The sequence below is a fragment of the Notolepis coatsorum genome (genome assembly GCF_963971535.1).
Source record: "Notolepis coatsorum genome assembly, chromosome: 4".
In the NCBI taxonomy this organism is placed as follows: Eukaryota; Metazoa; Chordata; class Actinopteri; order Aulopiformes; family Paralepididae; genus Notolepis; species Notolepis coatsorum.
The window spans coordinates 10,162,719-10,188,629 of NC_140168.1; the positions used below are offsets into that span (position 1 = coordinate 10,162,719).

At 43.6% G+C, this 25,911-nt stretch overlaps 1 protein-coding gene across 2 annotated transcripts in view; it reads left to right on the plus strand.

The window, feature by feature from the left end:
• The first annotated feature begins 3,730 nt into the window (after positions 1–3,730).
• The window catches only part of tcf3a (transcription factor 3a), a 62,244-nt gene continuing 40,063 nt past the window's right edge, over positions 3,731–25,911 (plus strand). For both annotated transcript variants that reach the window (XM_084313598.1, XM_084313599.1), the window contains exons 1-6: positions 3,731–4,330; positions 7,673–7,772; positions 8,405–8,477; positions 21,619–21,728; positions 23,617–23,692; positions 24,741–24,784. In XM_084313598.1, the coding sequence (XP_084169724.1) occupies positions 7,716–7,772; positions 8,405–8,477; positions 21,619–21,728; positions 23,617–23,692; positions 24,741–24,784 (360 nt within the window). In that variant the 5' untranslated portion in view covers positions 3,731–4,330; positions 7,673–7,715. The remainder of the gene's footprint in view (positions 4,331–7,672; positions 7,773–8,404; positions 8,478–21,618; positions 21,729–23,616; positions 23,693–24,740; positions 24,785–25,911) is intronic.

Sequence of the window (25,911 nt, forward strand, 5' to 3'; positions counted from 1 at the left end):
TGGAGGGTTCTCCCTCTGATTTCTAGCTTCGATTTCAATTTATTTATTCAAAGATAGGGACAATGCACATTAACCCTTTCACTACCACACAACCGAAGGTTAACCTTTCACTACCACACTACAGAAGGTTAACCATGGTTGTCAATATCCCAATGTACAGTTTTGCTTGTACAGTTGTACAGTGTTCCCCCCCCCCCAACCCCTCCCTACCCAACCCCCCCCCACACAACCCCACCCAACCCCCTCCAATGTACAGTTTTTACGTCAAATGTATATACTCCCTTTTCTGGACTCTTTTTGTATCACAAACAGTACTGTATTTGCAAATCTGATATGTCATAAATGTATAGATGTAGCAGTACTGTCTATCTGTATGTCATGTATGTCATTATGTCCTGATGAATTGAAAATGGGGGACCCTGATGTAAACAAGACGAAAGTCTTTCTCTGGTCTGCATCCCCTTAACAATTGTGTGTATTGAGCTGTACTGTATTGTACCCATTCTGCAATCTGTTAATAAAGTTTTCAATCAATCAATCAATCAATCAATCAATCAATCAACCTTTCACTACCACACTACAGACGGTTAACCTTTCACTACCACACTACAGAAGGTTAACCTTTCACTACCACACAACAGAAGGTTAACCTTTCACTACCACACTACAGACGGTTAACCTTTCACTACCACACTACAGACGGTTAACCTTTCACTACCACACTACAGACGGTTAACCCTCTGTATAGTGTGGTTGTGAAAGGGTTAACCTTATGTAGTGTGGTTGTGAAAGGGTTAACCTGTAGTGGTTGTGAAAGTGTTAACACTTTGTCGCGTGACAGTGAAAGGGTTAACCTTCTGTATTGTCGCAGTGAAAGGGTTAACCCTTTGGTAGTGTGGTAGTGAAAGGGTTAATGAAAATTTAAATTTAAAAATGCCGGATTGTAGCTATAAGCTCATTTCCTTTTTCTTTATCAAATGTTTTCATTCTTTTCCTTTTTTTCCACATGAAAACAAGACAAAACACAATACAGTAATAATAAAGCTATAAGCTCATTTCCATCTGTAAGTCCCTTTGCAGGTTGACGTGAACACAAAACATGCAAAGAACATGCAATACAAAGACAATGAACAATGCAGTACAAAGACCACATGCTGGACAAAATAAACAACAAAAACATAAACGAATGTACATAACCTTATTACAACAAAACTCTGACATGACAATAAAAACCTATGTGTATCTTATGTACAGTAGGCAATATTGCGTGTATGTTTGTATGTGTGTGTGTGTGTGTGTGTAGAGAGAGGTGCACATACCTCAAACGAAGAATCATATCTGCTCCCGGCTGCCCTTGGGGGGGGGATGGGTCAAGCGCAGAGCCTCAATCGCATCGGCGACCCAACAATGCATGTTTGTGTGTGTTCCTGTGTGTGTGTGCCGCCCATTGCATGTGTGTCACTGCATGCCGAATAAAGACTTCGAAAAAGTCCTGCATTATTATATCAGTTTGAAGTCTTCAAAGGAACAATGTTTTGAGACGTTATTATCTAAAGATGGTAAGTTAGAGTGTTGTGGTCATTTATAGTAAAAAGACAGTATAGATTGAGTACTTTATTATCTATAGATGTAAGTTAGTGTTGTGTTCATTCATAGTTAAAGACAGTAGAGGCTGGGTACTTTGTGATCACATGCACACTCCCAAGTGATTTGGATTATTATTAATAATAATAATAAATTAAATGTGTATATTTATATACTGTATATTGACTTTACAACTGCAAATACATGGGTTATCCAAATAATTTCCAAACTGAGTTGTGTGGTTCTTCAGTGCAAGGGTTCAAATATTGACTGAACTGCCCTGGGCCACAGAAATAACATGTGTACGTTCTTAAATTGGGTGTCATTTCCCTTTTAATAGGATAACACGATAACCCATATTTTGGCCCACTGTTAATGGCATGCAGGTGTGTGTACAAGAATGTGTGTGTGTGCATGCGTGTGTGCTTGTGTGTGCAAACTGTGCATGCATGTGTGTGTGTACGTGCTTGTGCGTGTGAACCACAGAGTGGATGGCTGAGTGTTTCTCGTAAAGGCCGGCACAGATGTTAAAAAGGTTGTTTCCCCTTGAACCAGTTGAGGTTTTCTCTAGAAAGTCGCAAAGCAAACAGCAGCAGCCCCAACGACGGCCATGTTTACATATCCACCGAACTACATGAGAAAAGATAGTCTGACTCATCTAATGGCAATAAGCCACACCAGAGAGAAAATGCTCTTTTTATATACAACATAGTGCACGCTTTCATCCAAAGTGCCTCGCTGTGCCATGAATGCATACATTTTTAATAAGACTCCTGGTGGGACGCAGTTGGTGCCAGTGACAACGTTGAGTGCCAACTAAAGTGAACCTTTTTTCATGTCGGCTGAGGTGTTGGAAGTCAACAAAATAATTTCTCCCTCTCTCTCTCTCTCTCTCTCTCTCTCTCTCTCTCACACACATCTAGATGTTGCACTCAACATGCCAGACACAGCTGTCAACCCCTTTGAACTGCTACACCTCACTGACCAGGGCTTTCGGTCATTCAAACGGTTAAACAATGAGCCTCTGTATAGATGGATTCGGGCTATATGAAACCGTGTATGAATACATATTAGGGATTACACACGGGCTTCCGCACAGAATGTTTTGATACAAAATAAATACGGATTAAAAAGAAAACGGGGACCCTTCCAAGTGGATGTCTATTAAACCTGGCTGTATCCAAAACGGTTAACCCTTTCACTGCGACAATGAATACACAGAAGGTTAACCATTTCACTGCCACACACACACAACATCGTGTTAACCCTTTCACTGCCACACTACAGAAGGTTAACCCTTTACTATCACACTACCGGGTTAACCTTCTGTAGTGTGGCAGTGAACGGGTTAAATATTGTGTATTTCCAGGTCTGCTGCTGGATGGATCCATCTTTGCTCAACTGACTTTGTAAAAAATTTAGAATAGTTCGAAGTGCTCAGCTTTCTCACACCACACACGTCCTCGTGCACGCATCGTAGGCCGCCTACATATCCTATTTGTCCACTACCTACCCTGTGTAATGACAAGTGATCCACTCTTTGGGGCAAGAAAGATATATATTATGGGCATGGTTCAAAATAACCAATTTAGCGCCCCGTTGGTAATTGTGTAATAAAGCTATCGGCTCGTGTTATGAAGAAGTTTGCATTGATACTAGCCATACCTTGGTTGGAGGGTCGACCTCAAGTATAGGCTAATTGCCCAGTTTATCTGACTATACGAACTTGTTGTGGTTTTGTGGTATAGACTATTTAGTGTATTCTCATCAAATAGTGTATAACTGAGAAGAACGGTGTGTACTCTCGTCGTGGTAATTCTCCCTCTCATACACACACATATACACACACACACACACGAGAAAAAAACACACAACAAACACATTTATGCACGTTTTTTGTGTAGCCTGTAGGCAGTATTTCAGCAAAGAATTAAAATGCTATACCCATGGGGTGTAAAACGGGGGGCGGGCCCCCTAGTGGATAATCTAAGGAATGTAATTGGACGTCCCACGCGTCGATCAACAATCCCTCGTCTCCAATTGGTCCGACGTGAGGATATTATCATTCCATCTCGCACTGGTCTGTCACTAGTCTGTCGAGCTCTCCCGCTGTCCTCTTCCGCAAGTGGACATTATAGATCCCGCAGCACGGCCCAGGCGATTCGGATATAATGTAGGATTTCGAGAAAATTACAAGAAAACAGTGACAATTTACGACGCGCGAGGCCGTCTTCTCCCCGGAAACCTCTCGAAATCCGCTCTGTTTGTTGTTTTTCGGAGCGTTTGAAATCGGACACCCCCGTGTTATAGCAGCGTCCACCATCTCCCTGCCGTGCCGCGGAGGGATACCACTGCTGTAGGACGCGACGGTGTGGAGGAGGCTGTTAGTGAAATGTCTCCTGCCGGGGAAATAATGAAACGGCCACATTTGTAACAAACAACAAGAAGAAGAAGAAGAAACAAAACTAACACGGAGTTATCACCGCGACACAACAAGAGAGTTATTATGATTGTGTCGAGGAGAAGAAACATTGTTGCGTTTATTTCTTCGTGACGAGGAGGACAACGAGCTGCTGTGTGGAGGAAGGAAGGAGCGCTTGATTCTCTCGTCTTCTTTTAGCTCTCATCCTCCTCTCCCTCTCTCTCTCTCATCAACACGGAGCAGGATTCTCCCTATCCCCAACTTTTCTGTTTCTAAGGCTTTCATTCCCCCCCTCGGTTGGATGCCAGGTTATTGAATAGAGAGGTAAACGCGGAATATACATATATGTTCTTATTAATAAACGTGTGCATGTCAGTCAGAAAATGGATACAGCTTTTAGCTGCATTCTGGGGGTACAACTTAATAAAGTGAATTCGTTTTTCAAGTTGTACACAGTACATTTTGCAGAGTACATTCTACTCAAACTGAGTCCTTTTTACTCAAACCGAGTCTATTTGACTCAAACTGAGTCCTTTTTACTTAGACAGTCCTTTTTACTCAAACTGAGTCCATTTTACTTAAACTGAGTACATTTGACTCAAACTGAGTCCATTTTACTCAAACTGAGTCCATTTGACTCAAACAGTCCTTTTTACTCAAACTGAGTCCATTCTACTCAAACTGAGTCCATTTGACTTAAACTTGAGTCCATTCTACTCAAACTAAGTACATTTGACTCAAACTGAGTACATTTAACTCAAACTGAGTCCATTCTACTCAAACTGAGTCCATTTTACTCAAACTGAGTGCATTTGACTAAAACTGAGTCCATTTTACACATTTTACTCAAACTGAGTCCATTTTACTCAAACTGAGTCCATTTTACACATTTTACTCAAACTGAGTCTATTTTACTCAAACTGAGTCAATTTACTCAAACTGAGTGCATTTTACTCAAACTGAGTCCATTTTACACATTTTACTCAAACTGAGTCCATTTTACTCAAACTGAGTCCATTTTACACATTTTACTCAAACTGAGTCCATTTTACACATTTTACTCAAACTGAGTCTATTCTACTCAAACTGAGTCCATTTTACTCAAACTGAGTCCATTTTACACATTTTACTCAAACTGAGTCAATTTTACTCAAACTGAGTCCATTTTACTCAAAAGTACAATTTTACTCACTTCACTTGGGCTCAAATGGACTCAGTTTGAGTAAAATGTACTCTTCGAAGTGTACTGTGTGTTAATAAACGTGTGCATGATGTCGATACAGTTTTAGCTGCATTCTGGGGGTAACTTACTAAAGTGAACCGTGTTCCAAGTTGTATATGAGTGGCTGCTGTGGCCGGGAGAGAAGCGGGGTCTATGGCAGTATATAGTTGGGCAAGCTTGTGGGGAAAATACCTCTTTGTTCAAAAGGCTAGTGGGTTATTATTATGGCACATTATACCGTTAGCATACTGTTAGTTCTCCCCAGGAACACCTGAATATCTGGCTATACAAGAAATGCATTAATTCGCCGTGTATAACGACATGCAATCTCTTTTTTTGTTTTATAACATTCGTGGTTTGGATGACACGCGTCTAGCTCCACCTGTTATATCCAGAATTATTATTATTATAATTTTAGGGTAAACCATTGTAGCCCTTTATTAAGCCCTCTCGCCTTATCTCCAAAACCCACATTTTGGTTTTTGGGCAAAACCCACGAAATGATACTAAGTTATTTTACACCCCCTCCCTCCCTCCCTTCCCACCCCCACCCATAAACAATAACTCGGAAAATATATGCACTATCGCATTATTTCTTATAGTTTAGGCTGTCGTTTATTAAAAGTGTCAGTTTTGACAACTTGTTTTTAAATTACGAGGCGTGTTTTCGTTGTGCTTCTTCAGTTCCATGTTGTGGAAGTTTGGCTGCAGGCTCGAGTCTTTGTGTTCATTAGTGCAGGAGCGCCTGTTCTGCTGTCGGGGGCAGCCCTCTGTCTGTGCTCGACGTGGGGACGGGGCTACAACAGCTTTTTATTATAAGGCCCCACTTATAATGAATATAACATTTATTGATGAGCCATGGAAGCAATCATCGTTTGATTTTTTAATGGTGCCATTTTTATTGAATGCAAAAGCTCGTTTTAATCCAGTTTTTGATGCAGGACAACTTTTTCCTCCTCCAGTGGGGGAGGCCCAGGGAAGAGAGGGGGAGGAGGGGGGGGGGGGTAGCGTATGGAACTTCCATTTGTTAGGAGGGGCTAAACGGTTCTCCCATTTTGACCTCCGCTCAATGATACAATCTTATGAAATTGCAAAAGCAATAGTTGAGTGCAAAGATATCTATGGACTCACATTTGTTTTGATGGGTCTTTTTCCCCCTCCCCTGGATCTATCAATAGCCCGTTTTCCAGAAACCTAAACTTGAACCCATGTAGTACCCTATGTTGTCCCCACCCCTGAGTCCATCCATGGGTTTATTGAGGCTAAAACTTAATGATCTACATGTCTGCCATGCTTTGAAAATGATATTGTCTTTTGAAAAGTGGTAGCTCTGTAAACACAATGGGAATGTATTTACCCAGATAATTTACTTGGGGACACACATACACACACAAAGAGAGAGTGGGTATATAGCTTTGAATATAATGTTTTTTTTTTTTACTGACTTCTGGGATTAAGACGTGTTCAATCAATCAAACAATATTTTGGATAACTTTTCTTTTCATTTTGTTTGATTATATATATATTATATATTTATTTATTTATTTATTTCCCCACGCCTATAGGCTATAATACGTTATTTACTTTGACGTAGCCAATCGTTACTATATTATAGAGTATCCCACTTCATGTCCTGTCATGGTACTGTTTTTACTTCAGTGGTGAGATGAGCTGTTGAATCAGACTGGAAGCCCCAGGGGGCTAGAGGAGGAGGAGGGGGGGGGGAGTAGTAGCACAGCCTTGTGGCTTAACCATAGGTCATAATCCAGATCCCCATGTCAGATGTGGGCTGGCAGGGAAAGCCCTATGACTGACTGAATTATTCATATAGTGAGTTATTTTGCCCAATACACTGTATTGTTGGTCTCAGACAACAAGGATAATGGTACATGGAAGTCCCCTCCCTCTTATAATATAGGTATATATACATATAGTTATTCAGTAATAATAACATAATTGTTTGCACACAATTTGATACCATGCCCTCAAATTAGCCCAACATGATAATTTCTGTGTTTAGGTGTGTTTTTTTTGTTTGTTAGATGTGTGTTTTTATTATTTTTATTTGTAATAATATATATATATTTTTTTTTCCAGTCTTCTTGCAATGTCAGTACTATGTGAGGTCCTGTTGTCTTTGTACCATGTATGTCAGTCAGTGTGTACTGTGTTAATACCACAGAGACAAATCCCTGTACATGTATTAAGAAAGTAATTCTGATTAACTATATGATTATATATATAGGCCTCCCACTTGCATGTTTTCCCACTCTGGCTGAGCAACTCAAATGGATTTTGATTAATAATAATATCTGTCAGATAAGGTTGTCGGGTCGGCCAGCGGTAGTTCACGGTTGCTTTTTCAATCACACTATGTATAACCTTCCTATCGTACACACAGGGCTAACTGTAACTCCTCTTTCCCCCCTCGCTTCTACCTGCAGTCACACGCTGAGACTGAAAGGGCCAAGCGAACAGCCGCGCAGAATGGCTGCTACAGTGGGAACAGACAAGGAGCTCAGCGACTTGCTGGATTTCAGCGCAGTAAGATGTGTCTAATACACTGTTTTTTTTATAATGTGACGGGAGAGATTTAGAATTTGTTCAAATGAGCCGCCTGGGACATAACGCGGTTCTTAAACCTAGGTCTTTGTTTTGAATACGGTTTTAAAGAACCCACGGTCTAAAGAATGCTGGGCTGGCTTTGTCCAGTAAACATCTTATTCGTTTGTTAAAACAGTACTATATACACACACAGAATAACTGATGTTCACGTTTACTTTCTAAATGGTCTTGAATGGTCTTTTTTTAAAAGAAGGGGCGAAGGCCCGATGTTATAAGATGGTACGACATCCACGAATGTCTTTAAAACGGCGAGTTGTAAATGTTAAGAATAGCACGGCGTAAATCAGCCTTGTGTTTTTATTGAACTGTTGTTGTTACTGCGAGTCCCCTTTGCTTTCATTACCGACTCGGTCAAAGCTGGAATGTGTGTAGATTGCTTCCCACCAGTGGCAGCTGTTGTCCTGCATCTGAATCCCTGAAGGATGGGTTGAATCGACACAATACCAACCAAGACCTTGGCGGCGCCACAGAAATGCAGCCTGAATCGAACACTTGGGGTGGACTTGTAACGATGCTTTTTTTTTGTTACCGTTCTAATGGTTTTCTTTCAGATGTTTGCGCCACCGGTGTCAAATGGGAAGAACCGGCATACCACTCTCGCCAGCAGTCAGTTCGGCGGTTCAGGTAAGGCTCTGTTTAACTTATAAGAGTGTTTTTTTTTTTTTTTACCTTTTATATTTATTGTGAGTCATAGACATTATGACTAGCTGTTTTCAGTCAAAGTTGTACGGCTGTCCTCGACAAATACTTTTTTTTGTCGACTGAATGGTCATAGGGTTTTGTCGACTGATCGATTAGCGGGTTTATCGACCGGTCCCTACAACTGTCTTCCCCACTTTGCCGAGGTGAACGTCGTCGCGTTAAGAAACGTTAACTATTTTTTTTTAAAGACCAAAGCATATCGGGTAAATGTTATCACGACGTGTGCTTATCTCTTCACGGTAATGACTAAAGATTAATGTAATGATTAAAGACTAATTTCACAAAATAAACAATACAGAACCACACAAAAACCCAAACCGACAAAAAAAAGATATTATAAAATAAATAAATGTAGTCAACGAAGACCCTGACGACCAACTAAATCATCTTAAGAGGGTGCACTCCGACAGACTGGGTTCATTTTTGATAAAGTTATCTTATCCAAAGTGATCTGATTCTCTTCATACAAGACGACATGGCAATACAGGGCTTGTTACTAAGGAACATAAACAACCGCTCCTCCGTCCTTCCACTCTCCAGACGCGACCCTCGCAAGGCCAGCGTTGCTTTGTAATGATCCCTAATGTGTATCATCTCTCAACAGTGCAGCATAGTACACTTACATTTAGTAATTCAGCTGTAGACTTACAAGTTCTGTACAACAAGTCAGCAGGAAGGAAGGGTACAACTGTGGCAGCTAAGGGTCAGTAAGATTGTTCGTCAAACAGTGTTGAACTTGAGTGCTACGGCCTTGAGTGCATAGTAGTAATAGGTTTCAAGTTTCTTTAATAGTTGTCATACAGAAGTACAGAATACTTTTATACAAAATGCTTCTTACTGTTACGCTCCAGAGACTGTGCAAGACAAGATAAGTATGAAATAAAATAACATAGTATAGCATGTAAATTAGAAGTAAAAAAAAAAAAAAAACGAGGTCACAGTGTTCAGTTTAGACATATGTACAATGTTCGATGTAATATAGGCATGGTAGATTACTTAGTAGCAAAGTGCATAATAGTAAAAGACGGTACAACAGTAGTATAGTAGTGAAGGACTGTTATTGTTTTCTCAGCAGCAACCCTTCCCCCACACACACACACACACACACACACACACACACACACACACACACACACACACACACACACCTTGTAAACATTGTGTTTTGAACGGGTACTCTTGAAAGGTAACTTTTTTTCTTACGTCACGGTTTTAGCAAAAGGTCTCTCCGGGGAACACCCCCCCAAAATAGCTGAGAACTTCTTAGATCAAAATCACATCCCCTCTCTACCACCACACGTTCACAGCCCCACACCCCTACCCCCCCTTCTCTCTACCACTCGTCCACAGCCCCACACCCCTACCCCCCTTCTCTCTACCACTCGTCCACAGCCCCACACCCCTGCCCCCCTCTCTCCCAGGTGTCCCATCCCTCACCTTCTGAGCTGTCGCCGCTCTGTCACAATCTGCTGAGAGTAGGAGGACAAAGGGGGGGAGGGGGGGGGGCTTGATGGGAGCTACTTCCTTACGTCTCACACCTGTAATGGGGCATCATGGGAAGTTAGGATCGTTACTATGGACGCCAATCACCGTCTTGGTGAGTCACTTACATTGATTTACATTACATTGTTGACACTGAGAAATAAAAGAAGAAAAAAAAGGGTGCAAAATGGTGGATGGGATGGAGACATGGAAGGGTTGCTGTTTCTCCCGTCATGGTCATGAGATTTCCTGTGGCACTATATAGGACTACCAAACCTTCTTCCCATGAACACCGGTGGCCAGTGCACGTGCACACACACACACACACAAGTCCACGGGAGTTGACCCTCTTACAAACGCCAGCATGTACCTGTCCCGCCCCCCTCCCCCCTTTGCCCCGGAGTCTCACACTTCCTCACCCTCACATAAGTCACATCTTTACACCTCGAGGTATTATCACCACAACCCTACAGCTCCTAACCCTCAAGAGTCGGGTCATGACGCCCCGCACAAGGCTGATTTTTAGATAGGCCTCTGGGCCGGTCCATATCTACTTTCCACATGATCGGACCACCTCTTGCTTTTATTTTACATCGCTTCGTCCAGCCCAGCCCCTTTTTATTTTTAATATCACACATAATGTATAGCACTCTCCTCTTCAAAATATCTTCCTATTAGGGCGGCGCAGCGGACATTGCGCTCGTCACCAACGCAAGAGACACCGGTATCGAATCCGGCTGTCGGCGTTGCCTCCGGCTTGGGCCGGCCGTCATACTGACTCGATTGGCAGAGTTAGCGGGAGGGGAGTCGATGGGGTGGTAATCTGGACGTTGTGGACAGCGACTCCTACAGGTCGGTTGGGGGACGCCTGCACAGCAAAAGACAGGAAAATGGCGGGGGCAGTGTGAGCCTCCCACACGTTACTCGTCGCCAATGAGGAGGTCCGCGCTGGCAGGTGAAAAGATGCGACTGGCTGCCTCCACGTGTATCGGAGGGGACATGTGATGCACAGCTTCTATCCTCCCTACGACCGGCCAGTGGGGGGGGGGGCACATGCGAGCAACGATCAAGACAGGGGAGGGGAGAATTGGCACGGCTAAATTGGGACGGGAGAAAATAGAAAAAGGAGGAGAAAAAGTGGATTAAAAAAAAAATATCTTCCTATCGCAGACCCAGAGCGCTCTCTCTCTCTCTCTCTCTCTCTCTCTCCGCTTCAAAAAACATCGGCCCCACAACATCCCCTGCCCTTCATTAACCTTCCACTGTCACACTCATACCTCCAGCCGCTGTGCACTCCGGTAGCGGCAGATAATGAAACAGGATATTGAAGAGGGAGGGGGGGGGGGCTAAGATGAAAGACGACGCGAGCGGCTGGGAGGGGGGGGGGGGCATCTCTCCCATTCACCTGAGGGCCACTTAGATCGTTCTTTTGTGGCAATAAGGTGCGTCGCGTGACAAAAGAAAGCCGTTACTGTTATCAATCCAACGGCTGCTCGCGGTTATTGTCCCCGGAAACCTGGAGAGCCCGGCGGAGACAATGTGCATCAGATGTGAAGACAAAGGGCGGACGGCTGGGAGCAGAACGGAGCTGGAGAGTCGGGTCGGGCAGCATATGTGGCTCCAGTCAGGGTATGATTTCAGAAACGCATGCTCTCACATCGCGGCGGCGCGCGGCTCATGTGTCCGGCGGCAGGGCGGAGCAGCGTTGGTCAGTGGATTCTAAAAACGCACACCTTGCAGGCTGTTTGTGTGGTCGTCGTCGTTGTTGTGGAGTGTTTCCTGTGTCTTCAATCGCTTTTCTATCTTCTGTAAAGCCAGCTGCCCTGTGTTGTTATTTAATAGTTGGTTGAATGTCAAGTTTTTTTAGTCCCCCCCCCGCCCTCCCTCCCCCCAGCTTGATTTAAAGTTTGGATTAGGAGAGTGGAAGCTTGTTTAAGATCTGCAGCCAGGGATCGGTTATCCCGAGAGCCTTCAGTGTCTAGCTTGGTGGTCTTGATGTGTCTTATAGACTACTTTCTAGACAGCTAGTGGTTAACTGGGCTAACTTTCAATACAGCTTTCTTTTTTTTTTTTTTGGTTACCAGAAACTGAGAATTCTGAAGAGATATTTTTAAACTTTTTGGCTTGGCTCGAAATGCAGAAGGGGGGGGGGGGGGGGGGGGGGAGTTTTCATATTTGCGTTGCAAAATGGATTCTTCTCTTTGGAAAAATGACCCCAATGTGGATGAACATGATACAGGCTTGGTTTATAAGCGGTGGCGCGATAAGGTCTTTCTTTTTTTTTTAAATTGGAATCCCATACATACACAAATGTCTGTATAGGCTATATAACAAGAAGGCAAGAACAGAGAGACTCGGACTCAGCTTCTTCCCCCAGGCCATCAGAACACTGAACACTGATCTCTCCACACATGAGCACACTTAAACACACACGCACGCGCACACACACACACACACACACACACACACACACACACACACACACACTTCCTGCACTCTCGCACACACAAACACACTACAGGTCACTTTAGGAAAAAGCAAAGGTCACTTTAAAAAACATAACTATGTGTTTGTATAGTTACCGGTAGTATAGTATAGTTACATATAGCACAACTGTATATTGTATAGTAGTGTATATAGGACTCATTACCTTTTAATTCGTAAGCTTAGCATTGTATTGTAATTTATATTAGTACCTTTTATCATGTCTATTTTATTCTATTATTATTTGTATTCTTATGCGCAACCAAGGCGGGCGTGGCCACCTTCACTTCACTACATGTCTCGTGTATGTATGTGACAAAATTAAATCTCTTGAATCTCTCGGGGCTATTACACAATCATTGGGTCATGTTTCCACTGGACATTTTTCCGTTATGAAAAGGGACTTGTCTGATCGAGGCGCGATGTAGTGTAGATACGAGGTCTCTGACGAGAGAGAGACCGGAGCGAGCGTTAAACGGATGTATGGTATTTTGTGTCGCGTCTGACGCGTTTTTTTTTTTGGGTGACTCATAATAAGTCAAAGCTGTGTTATTGTACATTGCCCGGATATTTCAGTCACAATCTCTTCACTCAATTTGCCCTGAGCTGACATCATGCTTTTTGTATCCGTGTGTGACTCACTGGTACGGGTTGGGGGGGGTTAAGACGAGACGAGACGATACACTCTGTTCTAGGTGCCCGAGGCGATATATCCTTGTAAAAACCAAGCAGCCTGTCTGTCTGTCTGTCTGCGAGTTCGCTCAATGTATGTATATTGAGCTTTCGTCATGAAGCCTGTGTGACTCAGGCAGGCTGACTGTGTGTTTCCAGCATCTCTTCCTGTGTAATTATAGACTAGCCATGCTTTAAAGGGGCGTTGCGCTGGGAGGAAAAGTGCATGGGGGGGGGGGTTCACCAGAGAGAATATGTCTGGCCTTACTCACCCCCTCTCCCATGCGCGCTCTCTCTCTCTGCTCTCTCTTCCCGGTCGGGTCTCGTCTCCCCGAGAACAAGCCCCTAGCCCCGCCTCTTCCTAGTCCATTGATTAGTCATCTGTAATCTGTCCGTTTTAGGTTGTAGGCGACCCAAGACTTTCTTTGTGAGTTGTGGTCACGTTTGTTATGCTTTGCTCTCGTCTCCACGCTGTGAATGAGTTATTTCCTGAGATATTATCAGCACCTCTCTCTCTCTCCCCTGACCATTGGGCCTTAAGTGTTTCTTTAGTGGCGGGTAGCAGCCCCACAGGCCTCCTGACACCACTTTACTACAGTGTCCCAGTCTTTTTGCGATCCCGACGGTAATTGTCAGCGTTCTGTCTTTTTTGTGGAGCGGATATTCAGCTCGTTATATATCTCACTGGCGGCTTTGAATTTGTCGCTGCTTTTGGGTTTTCTCGTGAAGTAGAAGCCAATGCAGCAAGAGAGGGGGGGGGGGGGGTGTTCCCCGCTTATCAAACTCTTAAGGTGGCTTAAAAGAAATTCATAATCCTTTACCGTTATTGACGCATTTGGTCGTTCTTTTCTGACTAATTAATATATCTAAAAATGTGTATATCGAGCAACTTTTCCGTAAAATAAATGCACCTCAGATGTTGGTATGGCATTTTTGTCCGATGTGTGGTGACTTTCGCGGGTTTATGGGACATTTAATTAAGACTCGTGTTCAGATACAATGGAAGACTATGGCGTCGGTGAATCGGCAGAAAATGACTAGCCCATTTCTCGGCAACGGTAAAAGATTATGAAAAAAAGGGTCACAGTGATTTCTGTATCGCAAGAACAATGACCTGGAACCCCACATGGTGTCAAAAAGACCGGTAATTGTAATTATTTGCTCAAAGCTCTTTTAACCCTTTCACGTGTATGTTTCTACCACTCTGTAGCCTTCAATGGCCAGTAGCCCAACATCACCATTAGAATCTTCAGTTCTCAAAGTTCTAATCTCGTATGTGAGATCGACCTGCTGAAAGGGTGCGAGTGTTTTACTTTTAGAATATCACCCTCTTCATTCACTTGATATTTGGTTCGTGTGACGAGTTATAGCCTCCTTGTTGCCCCAGGAAAATGCCTCTGCCCCCCACTCCGTCTGAGTTTAAGTTTTGCCCTCCCATGAATTCTTCCATACCCGCCATTAGGCTTGGGCCGACGGTCAGTTTAATCTCGGAACCCGTGCCCTCGCATCCCGGTGCACGGCTCACGTGTTGAGGGGTTGAATTGATTGGTGAGGCCTATTTATCCGTCAATGCTAGGGATATTTTATTTTATTTTTGCCAGAAAAACACCATTTTAGATGTACCGTACACACATACACCATTATTTGTCTCTTACTCCGTTTTATTTAAATTAATTCTGCATCCTACCATGCATTTACAATTTGACGTGTCTTCTACCAGCCCGATCGTGCTTAAAATATGTAGATAAAGTACTAATAGACCACAGGAAAAGGGTACATATGTTATGTTATAGCCATAAGTAATATATTGACGTATTAATGACAATGTACAATGTGTACATATACATTCTTTTGGGAACAAACCTGGGGCATGGGAGGTGCCTTTACCTCGAGACTACCCAGATACTTTTCCGATAGCCTCGCCCAAACTTTAACCACACTGTCACCTTAAACTCTAACCCTAACTTTATATCTTAACCCTAACCGTTAAATGTTAACTTTATGTTGGTACATTATTTCCACCTAGCAGTTCTATGGCTGCACTATTGCAAAACGGATCATGCTGTTGTGTAGGGCTGACCTTCGATTATCTTTTTGGAATTCGAAGCTTCAGGGCCGAGATTCGATTTCAATTCGAAGCTTTGAAATAAAAAAAAATTAAATATATATAATTTTTTTATTTTTTTATGTTGTGGGACTTGTACAGCACTTTGTTCAACTTTGTCAGTGCTGTAAAGTTTAAACCTTTTTAAATCTTAGACAAACTAAACACTTTGCTTTCATGAAATATTGTAAGCCGTCATTTGAGGCTTTATAAAAGCAGCACAATGAACACAAATCTGTCAGTGCCGAGTCCAACCTTAATCTTAAAAAAGCAAACGGCATTGCTTGTTGTAGTTAACAAAGAGAGGCAGAGTTGATTTTGCAAAAAAAGAAAAAAAAATCATATATATTTTTTTTACATAATCTAATTTTATTTTCATATTCGAATCCCATGACATCGAATGAAGCTCGAAGTATTTAAGACAGCCCTACTGTTGTGTTACCTTCTGTTTCACTGTGTTTGGAGGTAAGCAGACTGGGTGATTCAGCCCTCCATGAACTGGTCATAAAGATTGGTTGTCGTAATTTCCTTTTTTTAAAGGGATCATTCTTTGACACAGGCGACGGATAGGTTGGTCCATGTCTTTTGGTGTTTCGTTAGGCTTGAAACCGGCATATTGGCGAAGCGGTTGCCTTTTTTATTGACCACGTTGATACGATGTAGCAGGTTTCGATACAGTATAGCGCAGGTGGAATTTTCTTGTGAAGGTGGACTTTTCTTTGTCAATGTAAAGGTTAAAAAACTACAGAAGTGAATGACCACGTGGAAATCAAGTCACACTAACCTACTGAAGTTAATAGACTCGCTTGCGGTGTGGAAGTCAAGTCACACTAACCTACTGAAGTTAATAGACTCGCTTGCGGTGTGGAAGTCAAGTCACACTAACCTACTGAAGTTAATAGACTCGCTTGCAGTGTGGAAGTCAAGTCACACTAACCTACTGAAGTTAATAGACGAAGGAGACGAGTTGGGAAGCGAGGTGTGTAGTAGTACGAATTTAAACAAGTTAAACAACTGCTATGAAAGTCACGGCAATGGAGATGCAGTGGAGAGGGCACCCAAGCGGGCGACCCGGGTTCGATTCCCGGACCCGGCGTCCTTTGCCGAATGTCTTTTCCCCCCGCTCTGTCTCCCGTTCCTCCTCTCTCTCTCTCTCTCTCTATACCGGACTGCCCGGTAGGACAAACAAATAAGAAATCGACCAAAAACATAATAAAAAAAAAAAGAAAAAGAGATGCAGTGGAGAAAGGGGCGGTGGTTGTGTCTGATCCACCATGGAGAGCAGTGTGTCTCAGGTCTGCTGCCTGTAGGCTGTATGACATCATGACCACTAAACAACACCTCCACCATACTCTCTTTCTCCATAGCCCCAAAGATCTCTGATGAACCGTATCTTGAGAAAATTATCGGAAGCTTTTGTTTGGACACGGAAAGAAGATAATAGGGACAACAGCGGCCTCTAATATGGAGCTCTACGATGCCGTCTGTGGAGGGAGGTGCTCGCACGAAGATGGCAAACTATCCAGCGTACCTAACCTTTTTCATTTGGCTGACCTGCTCAGGCAGGCTACTGGGCAGGAGACACGATAGCTGAGGGAAATATCATTAATTTGATATACGCATAACTCATGATGATGAGTTGAGAGTGACACGCTTTCTCTGTGGGCTTTTTGAAACGTGCGCGACGAGAGGTGAAATGTGAACTTTCTTTCTGGTCAGAGAATCACGAGCAGCACTTACACTTGTGTGTGTAAGTGGAATATCTCGATCTCGAGTTCTGCAATCCAGTTCTGATGGCTGCAAGTGTTGCCCCTGCTGTGGACACACGTCTGTGTGTATGCTTCTAATCACAGGTAGGCTCCATAAACATAAAACAGGCTTTATTAAATGGTAGGTCACATAGCCTACATTTCCATGTCCCCCCCCCAAAAAAAATCGCTTTATCCTGAAGTAGATGCAGTGATATCGCATATACTTTTAATCTGACGTAAAAACATGTAGCCGTTATTATGATTATTATTATATACGTATTATGTAATATTTGTTCAGCCTTTTGTTCCATCCTACCTTTTCATGCAACAACTGACGGCTGGACGGAGCAATACGCCCCCTGCTGGTTGGTGTGGTGCGGGAATAGTGACACAGGGCAGCGCTTCTCCAAAATAGTTGTGGTTATGATATTAGCAACGAGCTACATTAAGGCCTATAACCCCCCCCCCCCCTGTCCCGGCATGCCAGCAGTCTCATGTACACAGACGCCGGGGCTTCCCCGTCCTGGTGCCGGCTTAGTGCCGGAACAACAGCCCCCCCCCCCCCCCCATTCTGTGTTCCTACCGTCTTCTTTTTTTTTACCCACTTTTTCTCCTATTTTTCTGTATTTCCCTCCCATCCCAATTTAGACGTTATGCCAATTCCCCCCTCCCGTTCCTGGTTGTTGCGCGCATGTGCCCCCCCCCCCCCCCCCCCCCCCCCCCCCCCCACTGGTCAGTCTAGGGAGCCCTGAAGTCTTATCACACGATTCCCCCGCTACAGCCAGCAGCCTCTTTTCACCTGGCAGAGAGGACTCTCATTGGTGAAGAAGTGTAACGTGTGGGAGGTCACACTACCCTCACCATCTCCCTCCCTCCCTCGCTGTGCAGGCGCACACCCTGACCGACCTGTAGGAGTCGCTGTTTACAACGACCAGATTTTACCACCCCACCCACCGGCTTCCCTCCCGCTGACACGCCAATTGTGCCAGTATGACGGCCGGCCCAAGCCGGAGGCACCGCTGACAGCCGGATTCGATACCCAGTGTCTGTCTCTGTGCGGTGGTAGACAGACGCTTAGTCCGCTGTGCTACCCTGGCCGCTGCTGTGTTCCCTATACTTCTCATACAGAACGGCGTGGCGGAATTATAGTGGCCCAACATTCCAGCCTTGGAACAGGCTGTGTAAAAAAAAAAAAAAAAAAAAAAAGGGGGGGGGGCTATAGATTCCAGAGAAACCTCCTCTCCTAATTCCGCCATACCTCCTGTCGACCCCCCCCCCCCCCCCCCCCCCCCCCCCCCCTGTAGAAAGTATCTGTAGCCTGGAGCAGAGGGGGTGGGCGGTGCAAGGCTACCTGCGGAGCTAACTATTATACGCTGCTATTGTGGGACTGAATGGTGTCAGTGCAGATCTCTATCTCGGTCTGTTCCCTCCAGAAGCTGTCACTACTAGTCTTCCAAAAGGGCAGCAAAGGGATCCCCCTCCTCCTGTTCATTTCTGCCCAGCGGCTAAGGGATCATTCCTCAGATAGCTCCTCTGTTTGAGGTTCCCATTCATGGCATTGTGTCAAAAGGAAATGCATGCGTGGTAATTGAGATGTGGTGTTTGTACTCCATTATGGTATTTCCTAGAGGAGAGAAGATGTGGCAGGGAGGCCTTGTTATGGCCTACATTATATCTTTAATTAATGTCGGTATTGTTTTGAGAGCCTACTACATATATTTTTATTTACCATTTTTTCTTTGTTGAAGGGACATCAAACCTCTATACCTGCTGCTATGTATGTACTCAGTCCAGCCCACTGTATTATTGACTTGTCTAAAAATGATTAATGCCGAATAGATGCACTATAATCCAGACAGTCCTTGTTGCTAGGGCAACGGAATATAAATATATATTTGTCACGGATCATGCAGACGTATGGATTTTTTTACTGTACCGTTATACTGTGTATTTTTAAGTTTTGTTTTTCCTTTGTATTTTTATATTCGGATCAAATTTGATGGCCTATATTTCTGTTCTATTTCCTTCCCATACCTGTACTTCCCCTCCCCCATGCCGCCCACATTTCCCCAAAGGATCAATAAAGGAATATCTTATCTTAATCAAAGACATTTTTTGTTGTAGCAGTATACAAAAGAAAACAGGTTAAAATGTTTTCTTGAAATAGCATCATGACAATAGTAATTACGACATAATGACCTAAAAAAAAAAAAAAGCATCATGACAATTGTATTACGACATATGAACATAATTACATGAAGAAATATCATTTAGCATTGTAATTTACACTGGACTGCTATATTGTCAAAACTAAGAAAAACATTGTGACGTGACGTCTGAATGTTCACTTCAGGTTCTTCTGCTTAGTTCATTTTATGTAATCTGTACGTAAACCAAACGGTTTGACACAAGTCTTGATAGAAGAAAAAAAATATCTGTACGTTGCAGCTAAATGTACAGTATTAAAAAAAAGCGTTGTTTTATAAAAACTGACAATGAGACTTAACTTAACTAATGTTTGAGTTACAAACGGGATAATAAAGTTGTGAACCACGCACGCAGATCTACAAGAATTACACAGGCACAGCCTATATTCTCATAATCGGTGTTGAAACAATGACAGATTGCCATGATTTTCTGCAGTAGTGAAAGGTTCGTGCCATCCCTCTCTCTTTCCCTCTCCCTCTTCCCCCCTCCCTCTCTCTCTCTCCCTCTCTCCATCCCTCTCTCTCCCCTCTCCCTCTTCCCCCCTCTCCCTCTCTCTCTCTCCCTCCCTCTCTCTCTCTCCATCCCTCTCTCCCTCTCTCTCTCCCCTGATTGACATGCAGAGTGACAGCATATAGAGCGAGCGAGACATCGCCTCCTTCATCTCTTATTCCGCGGGTGTCGCGTCTATAGATCACAGTTGTCACGCGCTCTGGACCCATCATTCTGTTCTACTGCCGCTGATCCTGTCATGACTAGCCCCCTCCCCCTCCGCTTTTAATTAGACAACAAAACAAAAAATATGAATATTCATAGGGCCCGAGACTCATTAATATGCACAATTATGCAAATCTGCACGCAATTAAAGCTTCAGCTTTCCCCCCAGAGATGGCGCGTTGCGGCAGGAGAACGGGGACCGAGTGGAAGAGGGGACGGGCAGGAATTTCCGCTTCGCTGATCTTTAAAAAATAAAAAAATAATAATAATAAAATATCTCCGCTTTTCAGTCGACGTTCATCACCTCTCTGGAAGCTGCAGCGCTCCGGGGTTTGAACATGTGTGAAGTCAGTTTGAGCTCCTCCTGTCTGGTGCTAAAGGGAAGGTGCAGAACGAATGCAAGAGGGTATAGCGCGTCTCTAGATCCCATAGCCCGGAAGGAGCGTTTTTTTATGGCAGTCGTAAAAACCCGTCGTCATTTTCACCGGAAAAAGTTTAGCCGAAACCTATCCCTCGCCTTTAACGCTTTCACTGCCGCACTACCAAACGGTTAACCCTTTCACTGCGACAATACACAGAATGTTAACCCTTTCACTGCCACACTACAGAAGGTTGACCCTTTACTACGTGTGATAGTAAAGGGTTAACCTTCTGTTGTGTGGCAGTGAAGGGGTTAACCTTCTGTATTGTGGCAGTGAAAGGGTTAAAGCCGAACCGTAAAAAAACCATCCCCACTACCTACACGTGAAAGAAGAGCGTATGATTGTCCTCCGCGACGGTGGGATCTAGACACGCTGCGACGCGAGAGAGCGCATGGGCTGTGAGCGACTGTTCACAAAAAAGGGAGTAAGGGCCGCACTCGAGGAATATCGTTATTTTATTTTAATACGTACATTTTGCACAAAACGTTTTTTCGACCGTCCGGCCTTCATCAGTGCGTCTAGTGTGACTGTTGCCAGGCGTGGAGTGGGAGAAGGAAGAATGTCGAGGACGATTCTAGGAAGCCTCATACTGGGTGTTAATTATTCAAACTTCCTACGGCTCGTATCCACACTATGTGTGACAGCGTTGTCTTGTCACTAGGCTCGTCTCGTGAGCCTCAGAGTGAGTTGTGAGTCGCAAAAAGTGAAGCTTTTCCCCCCACAGAGGTCGCTTGGAACAGTCTGAATAACCAGGTATTCCTCTGCAAACACTCTGGAGTGACTTTTTTATTTTGCAAACGATAAGGTGGAAAGATCCTCTTTTTAAAATCTCCTTTTTGGATAGTGGTTCCAAGGATGGCCTTTTTCCTAGGCTTGGCCCCCTTGTAGTCGACAGAATAATTGAGTCGGTTTGATCTTAGTTAACCAAGGCGTTCTTAGTCAATAAGTCCATTTTGATGTGGTTTTCCATGCTGAGTGAGCGATTTCCTGAAAAGATTATGAACACATCTCTGCTACAAGATTTAAGGAGGTGCTTTTACATTATTGCACACTGGGGAAACTGACTTTTTACCGCCGTGTTGATTTTAAATCGATTAGTCGACAAAATGGCATTCTGGTGTGACCTTTTATTGTAAATTTAACAAAAGCTTCAAAACCCTGTGAAATTCAGTCTCCTTGCATAACGGTTTTCTAGGCCTAAAAACACAGTTTGTCTTTTGCTCCAGGTATGGAAGAGAGGAGCAGCTCCGGTCCCGCTTCCGGTCCCGCCTCCGGTCCCGCCTCCGGTCCCTGGGGATCAGGAGAACAGAACGGTCCTTCTTTCAGCCAGGCCCGGGTAAGAGCGGACCTCATTTAATACAATGTTACCAGGCCCGGGTAAGAGCAGACCTCATTTAATACCCCCTGACCATGTTACCAGGCCCGGGTAAGAGCAGACCTCATTTAATACCCCCTGACCATGTTACCAGGCCCGGGTAAGAACGGACCTCATTTAATACCCTGACCATGGCCATGTTACACTGCCTACGTTTTTCTCTGAGCACTATAGTTCGTCGTCACCTTGGAAAATCAGTGATCGCGAAAATGTCCATCTCTATATATTAGGTTGGGGAGTGAGGTTACGGTAAGGATTTATAAACAACCTTGTAGGTGCTGCTTGGCTCAAATTACACAAACTAGGGCGCAGATGGGGGGAAAAATATGCTGCTACACTAGGCATATAGGATGTCATTGCTACTAGTCATTCAGCCAAGCATTTTAAGATAAGATATTCCTTTATTGATTCTGGCAATCCGGTACCGGTACCTGTGAATCGATACCGGTACCCAACGGTACCTCTTTTCGGTTGTAATCTACCTACCACAGTTACATTTTAAAATTTAAAAAAATCTAATTATTTATTATTATTATTTATTTAGAACAATTTGTTAATATATACAGTATATAATATATAATATTGCAGCGAGCTAAGTCTGCATCTAGCTTTGTAAAGTGTAAGAACCGTTGCGACTGTTTTCGGCTTGCCATTTCCCCGACTGCTTTGTTGTTGTTGAAACAAGTCAAATCCTAGGTAAGCGTGTATTGTGCGCGTTTCGTTTCGCGGTAAAGTAGTACCAAAATGTGGCACCGGCGGATCTCACGTGAATCGGTACTCGGTAGTACCGACGGTACTAAAACGCTGATGTAAGGACCGGGATGTTGCATATTGGTATCTTCTGTTTTTGGTGCTTCCCTAATAGGGAGGTGTAGTCTGACGTCACTTTAGTTTCCCACGCGGTTCACCCGTATAGGGATTTATCATTGGGAAAGTGTATTATCGGCTATTGTAATAATTCTGCCTCATGAACATTGGCAAGCTTTCCATTTTTGCACAAAATTAGTTCCCTTCTATCACTAACATTATTGTTTAAGCATTTTTTATTGTAATAAAGTTAGTTATAAGGTTTTTTATTTGTCGTTAAAAAAGAACTACACTGACCAGTAGAACGCCCGTCGTTCAGCGCTGTCGCCTAACACAGCCGGGAGTCTACGCTGTGGTGACGTCAGTCGGCAGCGCCGTAGTTCCTCAGTGAACGAAAACATAAGCGTTGTTATTTCGCTACTTTTACGATTTAATTACGAATTCTTTTCACGTTCTTTTAAAACGAGACGATTTAGAAATGGGTCCATTGGAAATACATGGCAATTTCAAGGAGGGTGGACCGCGCGGGAAACACCAACAATGACATAACCACCACTACACCTCCCTATTAGGGCAATGAATCGAAAAATAAACCGCGATCTCGATTCATAGACCTATGCAATCTCATTTCTAAATTATGACTATTTTATTTATTAAAAAAAATATATATATATTAAAAAAAAACATCTTCTTTTTCTTTTTACTTAACTTTTTTAAATGTTGACGATTCTGACTTGAGTTATTTTGTATGTTACAAGAGACTTTTAAGTTTTAAGTCAAGCACTTTCATATAATGTTACGTCGTCTGTTTAAGAAAGAGTGCAATAAATGATTTTATTGAAAAAATAAGAATCGTGCGAGAGAGAATCGTGATCTCAATTCTTAGAGAGAAAAATCGTGATTCACATTTTAGCAAGAAAGAATCGCCCCCAGCCCTACTCCCTATCACGACGACGTCCCCCTAACTTGATCGTACGGCTCTGTATTATTATCCATGCTTTTGGTTTCTAAAAAAATCCCCCCTCCCCCCCCCCCCCTGCAGGGTTTCGGAGAAGGAGCCGGTTACAACGAGCACGAGGGCATCGCCTCCGCCCCCGTGTTCGGGTCGGGGATCGTGGGTAAGGATGTTTACGTTCACTTAATAACCCTTTCACTGCCACACGACAGCAGGTTAACCCATAGTAAAGGGTTAACTTTCTGTAGTGTGGCAGTGAACGGGTTAACCCTTTTTGTCGTGTGGCAGTGAAAGGGTTAACCCTTTTGTCGTGTGGCAGTGAAAGGGCTTAACCCTTTGTCGTGTGGCAGTGAAAGGGTTATTAACCTTCTGTGTATTGTCGCAGTGAAAGGGTTAACCGCTCGGTAGTGTGTGGTAGTGAATTGTTAACCCTTTGTCGTGCGGCAGTGAAAGGGTTAACCTTCTGTGTATTGTCGCAGTGAAAGGGTTAACCGTTCGGTAGTGCGACAGTGAACGGGTTAAAGCCGTTGGTGCCGAGATTTATACACACACACACACACACACACGGGCGCTTGTTCGTCCCCAACCTACCGGTCGTAATCAATGGCCATTAACTCTGATGATGACTGCACCGGTGACATTAAGGGGATGGGGGGGGGCGAGTTTAATATGCATACTGAAATACACTAGAGTATATTGATCCACTGTTGGACTCAACCAAGGCGTGTGTGTGTGTGTGTGTGTGACCTTTCCCAGGTTACACACTTGGAGGGATCTTTTCAGGGCGATCCATATTTATGCTTAGGTAGCGATGGATGAGGGGAGCGGGTAATCAGGGATGGGGGAGGTGTGTGTGTGTGTTTGGGGGGGGGGTGGGGGTTATGGGGGGGCACCCATGCACAAACAAGGCTCTCCCCCGGGACTATTGAGCCCTATAGCGGCGCTGTCGAGGGAGAGCGGGGGTTGGGCCTGATTACCCTTGGACCGTTTATAATGGGCCAATTTGTTTTTGTTTTGCTGTCCAAAGCCATAAATACCACACAGCGTACTATATACACACACGCACACACACACACACACACGCGCGCACACGCTGGCCCGAAGCAGATGGGAGGCTCCCGCCCCCCAGATTGTGATTTTAATATTGGCATTAAAAATGTTCATGATGATGACCTGATTTATGTCCCCCCCCCCCTTCTCGTGTGAAACAGGGAAAGGTGAGCGAGGTGGACCGTACCCTTCGTTTGGAGCACAGGTACAAGTCAGCCACTCACTCACTCACTCACTCACTCACTCACTCACTCACTCACTCACTCACTCACTCACACAGCTCAGAAGAAGCTTCTATCCCCAGGCCATCAGGCTGCTAAACGAACAATAAACACTATGCAACAACCATCAAATGCACACAGCACACACACCCACACGCACACACTCACTTAAACAAACAACACACTGCAGCACCCACTCTCCACACTTTAGATCACACAAACACACGTTATATTTATTGATAAAGGATTTGCACTACAACTCGTACACCTACTGTAAATTGTACCTAAATTGCACCTCATCCTATTTCTGCCTTGCACTATATAGTATTGTATATTAGTACACTGCACAGTATTGTATATTATATGGTAACTCAGTTACGTCTACTCTGCATCGAACATTGTACATATGTCTATACTGAACACTGTGACCTAATTTTTTTACTTCTAATTTACATGCTATACTATGTTATTTTATTTCATACTTATCTTGTCTTGCACAGTCTCTAGAGCGTAACAGTAAGAAGAATTTTGTATAAAAGTATTCTGTACTTCTGTATGACAACTATTAAAGAAACTTGAAACTTGAAACAGCCACTCACTCAGCCGGACCTATTTCCTCTCCTCTCTCATCCCGTCCTCCTCTTTTGATTTAGTACGTCTCCCACAATCGGCGGAGTCTTCCTTTATTTCTCTCTCTCTAACGCGTACACTACACACACACACATTCAGTTGTTTTCGAGATTCAAGAGGTTTATTTGTCACATACATAAGGTGGCCATGCCCGCCTCGATTGTGCAAAAGAATACAAATAATAATAGAATAGAATAGATAATAAAATAGACATGATGAAAAGTACTAAGATAAAATTACAATACACTGCGACGCTTACGAATGAAAGGTATGAGTCCTATATACACTACTATACAATATACAGTTATGCTATATGTAACTATACTATACTAGCTATACTAACTAACATACATATCTGTATGTCGTGTATGTCATAAATGTCATTATGAATTGAAAATGGGGGACCCTGATGTAAACAAGACGAAAGTCTTTATCTGGTCTGCATCCAATTGTGTGTATTGAGCCGTACTGTATTGTACCC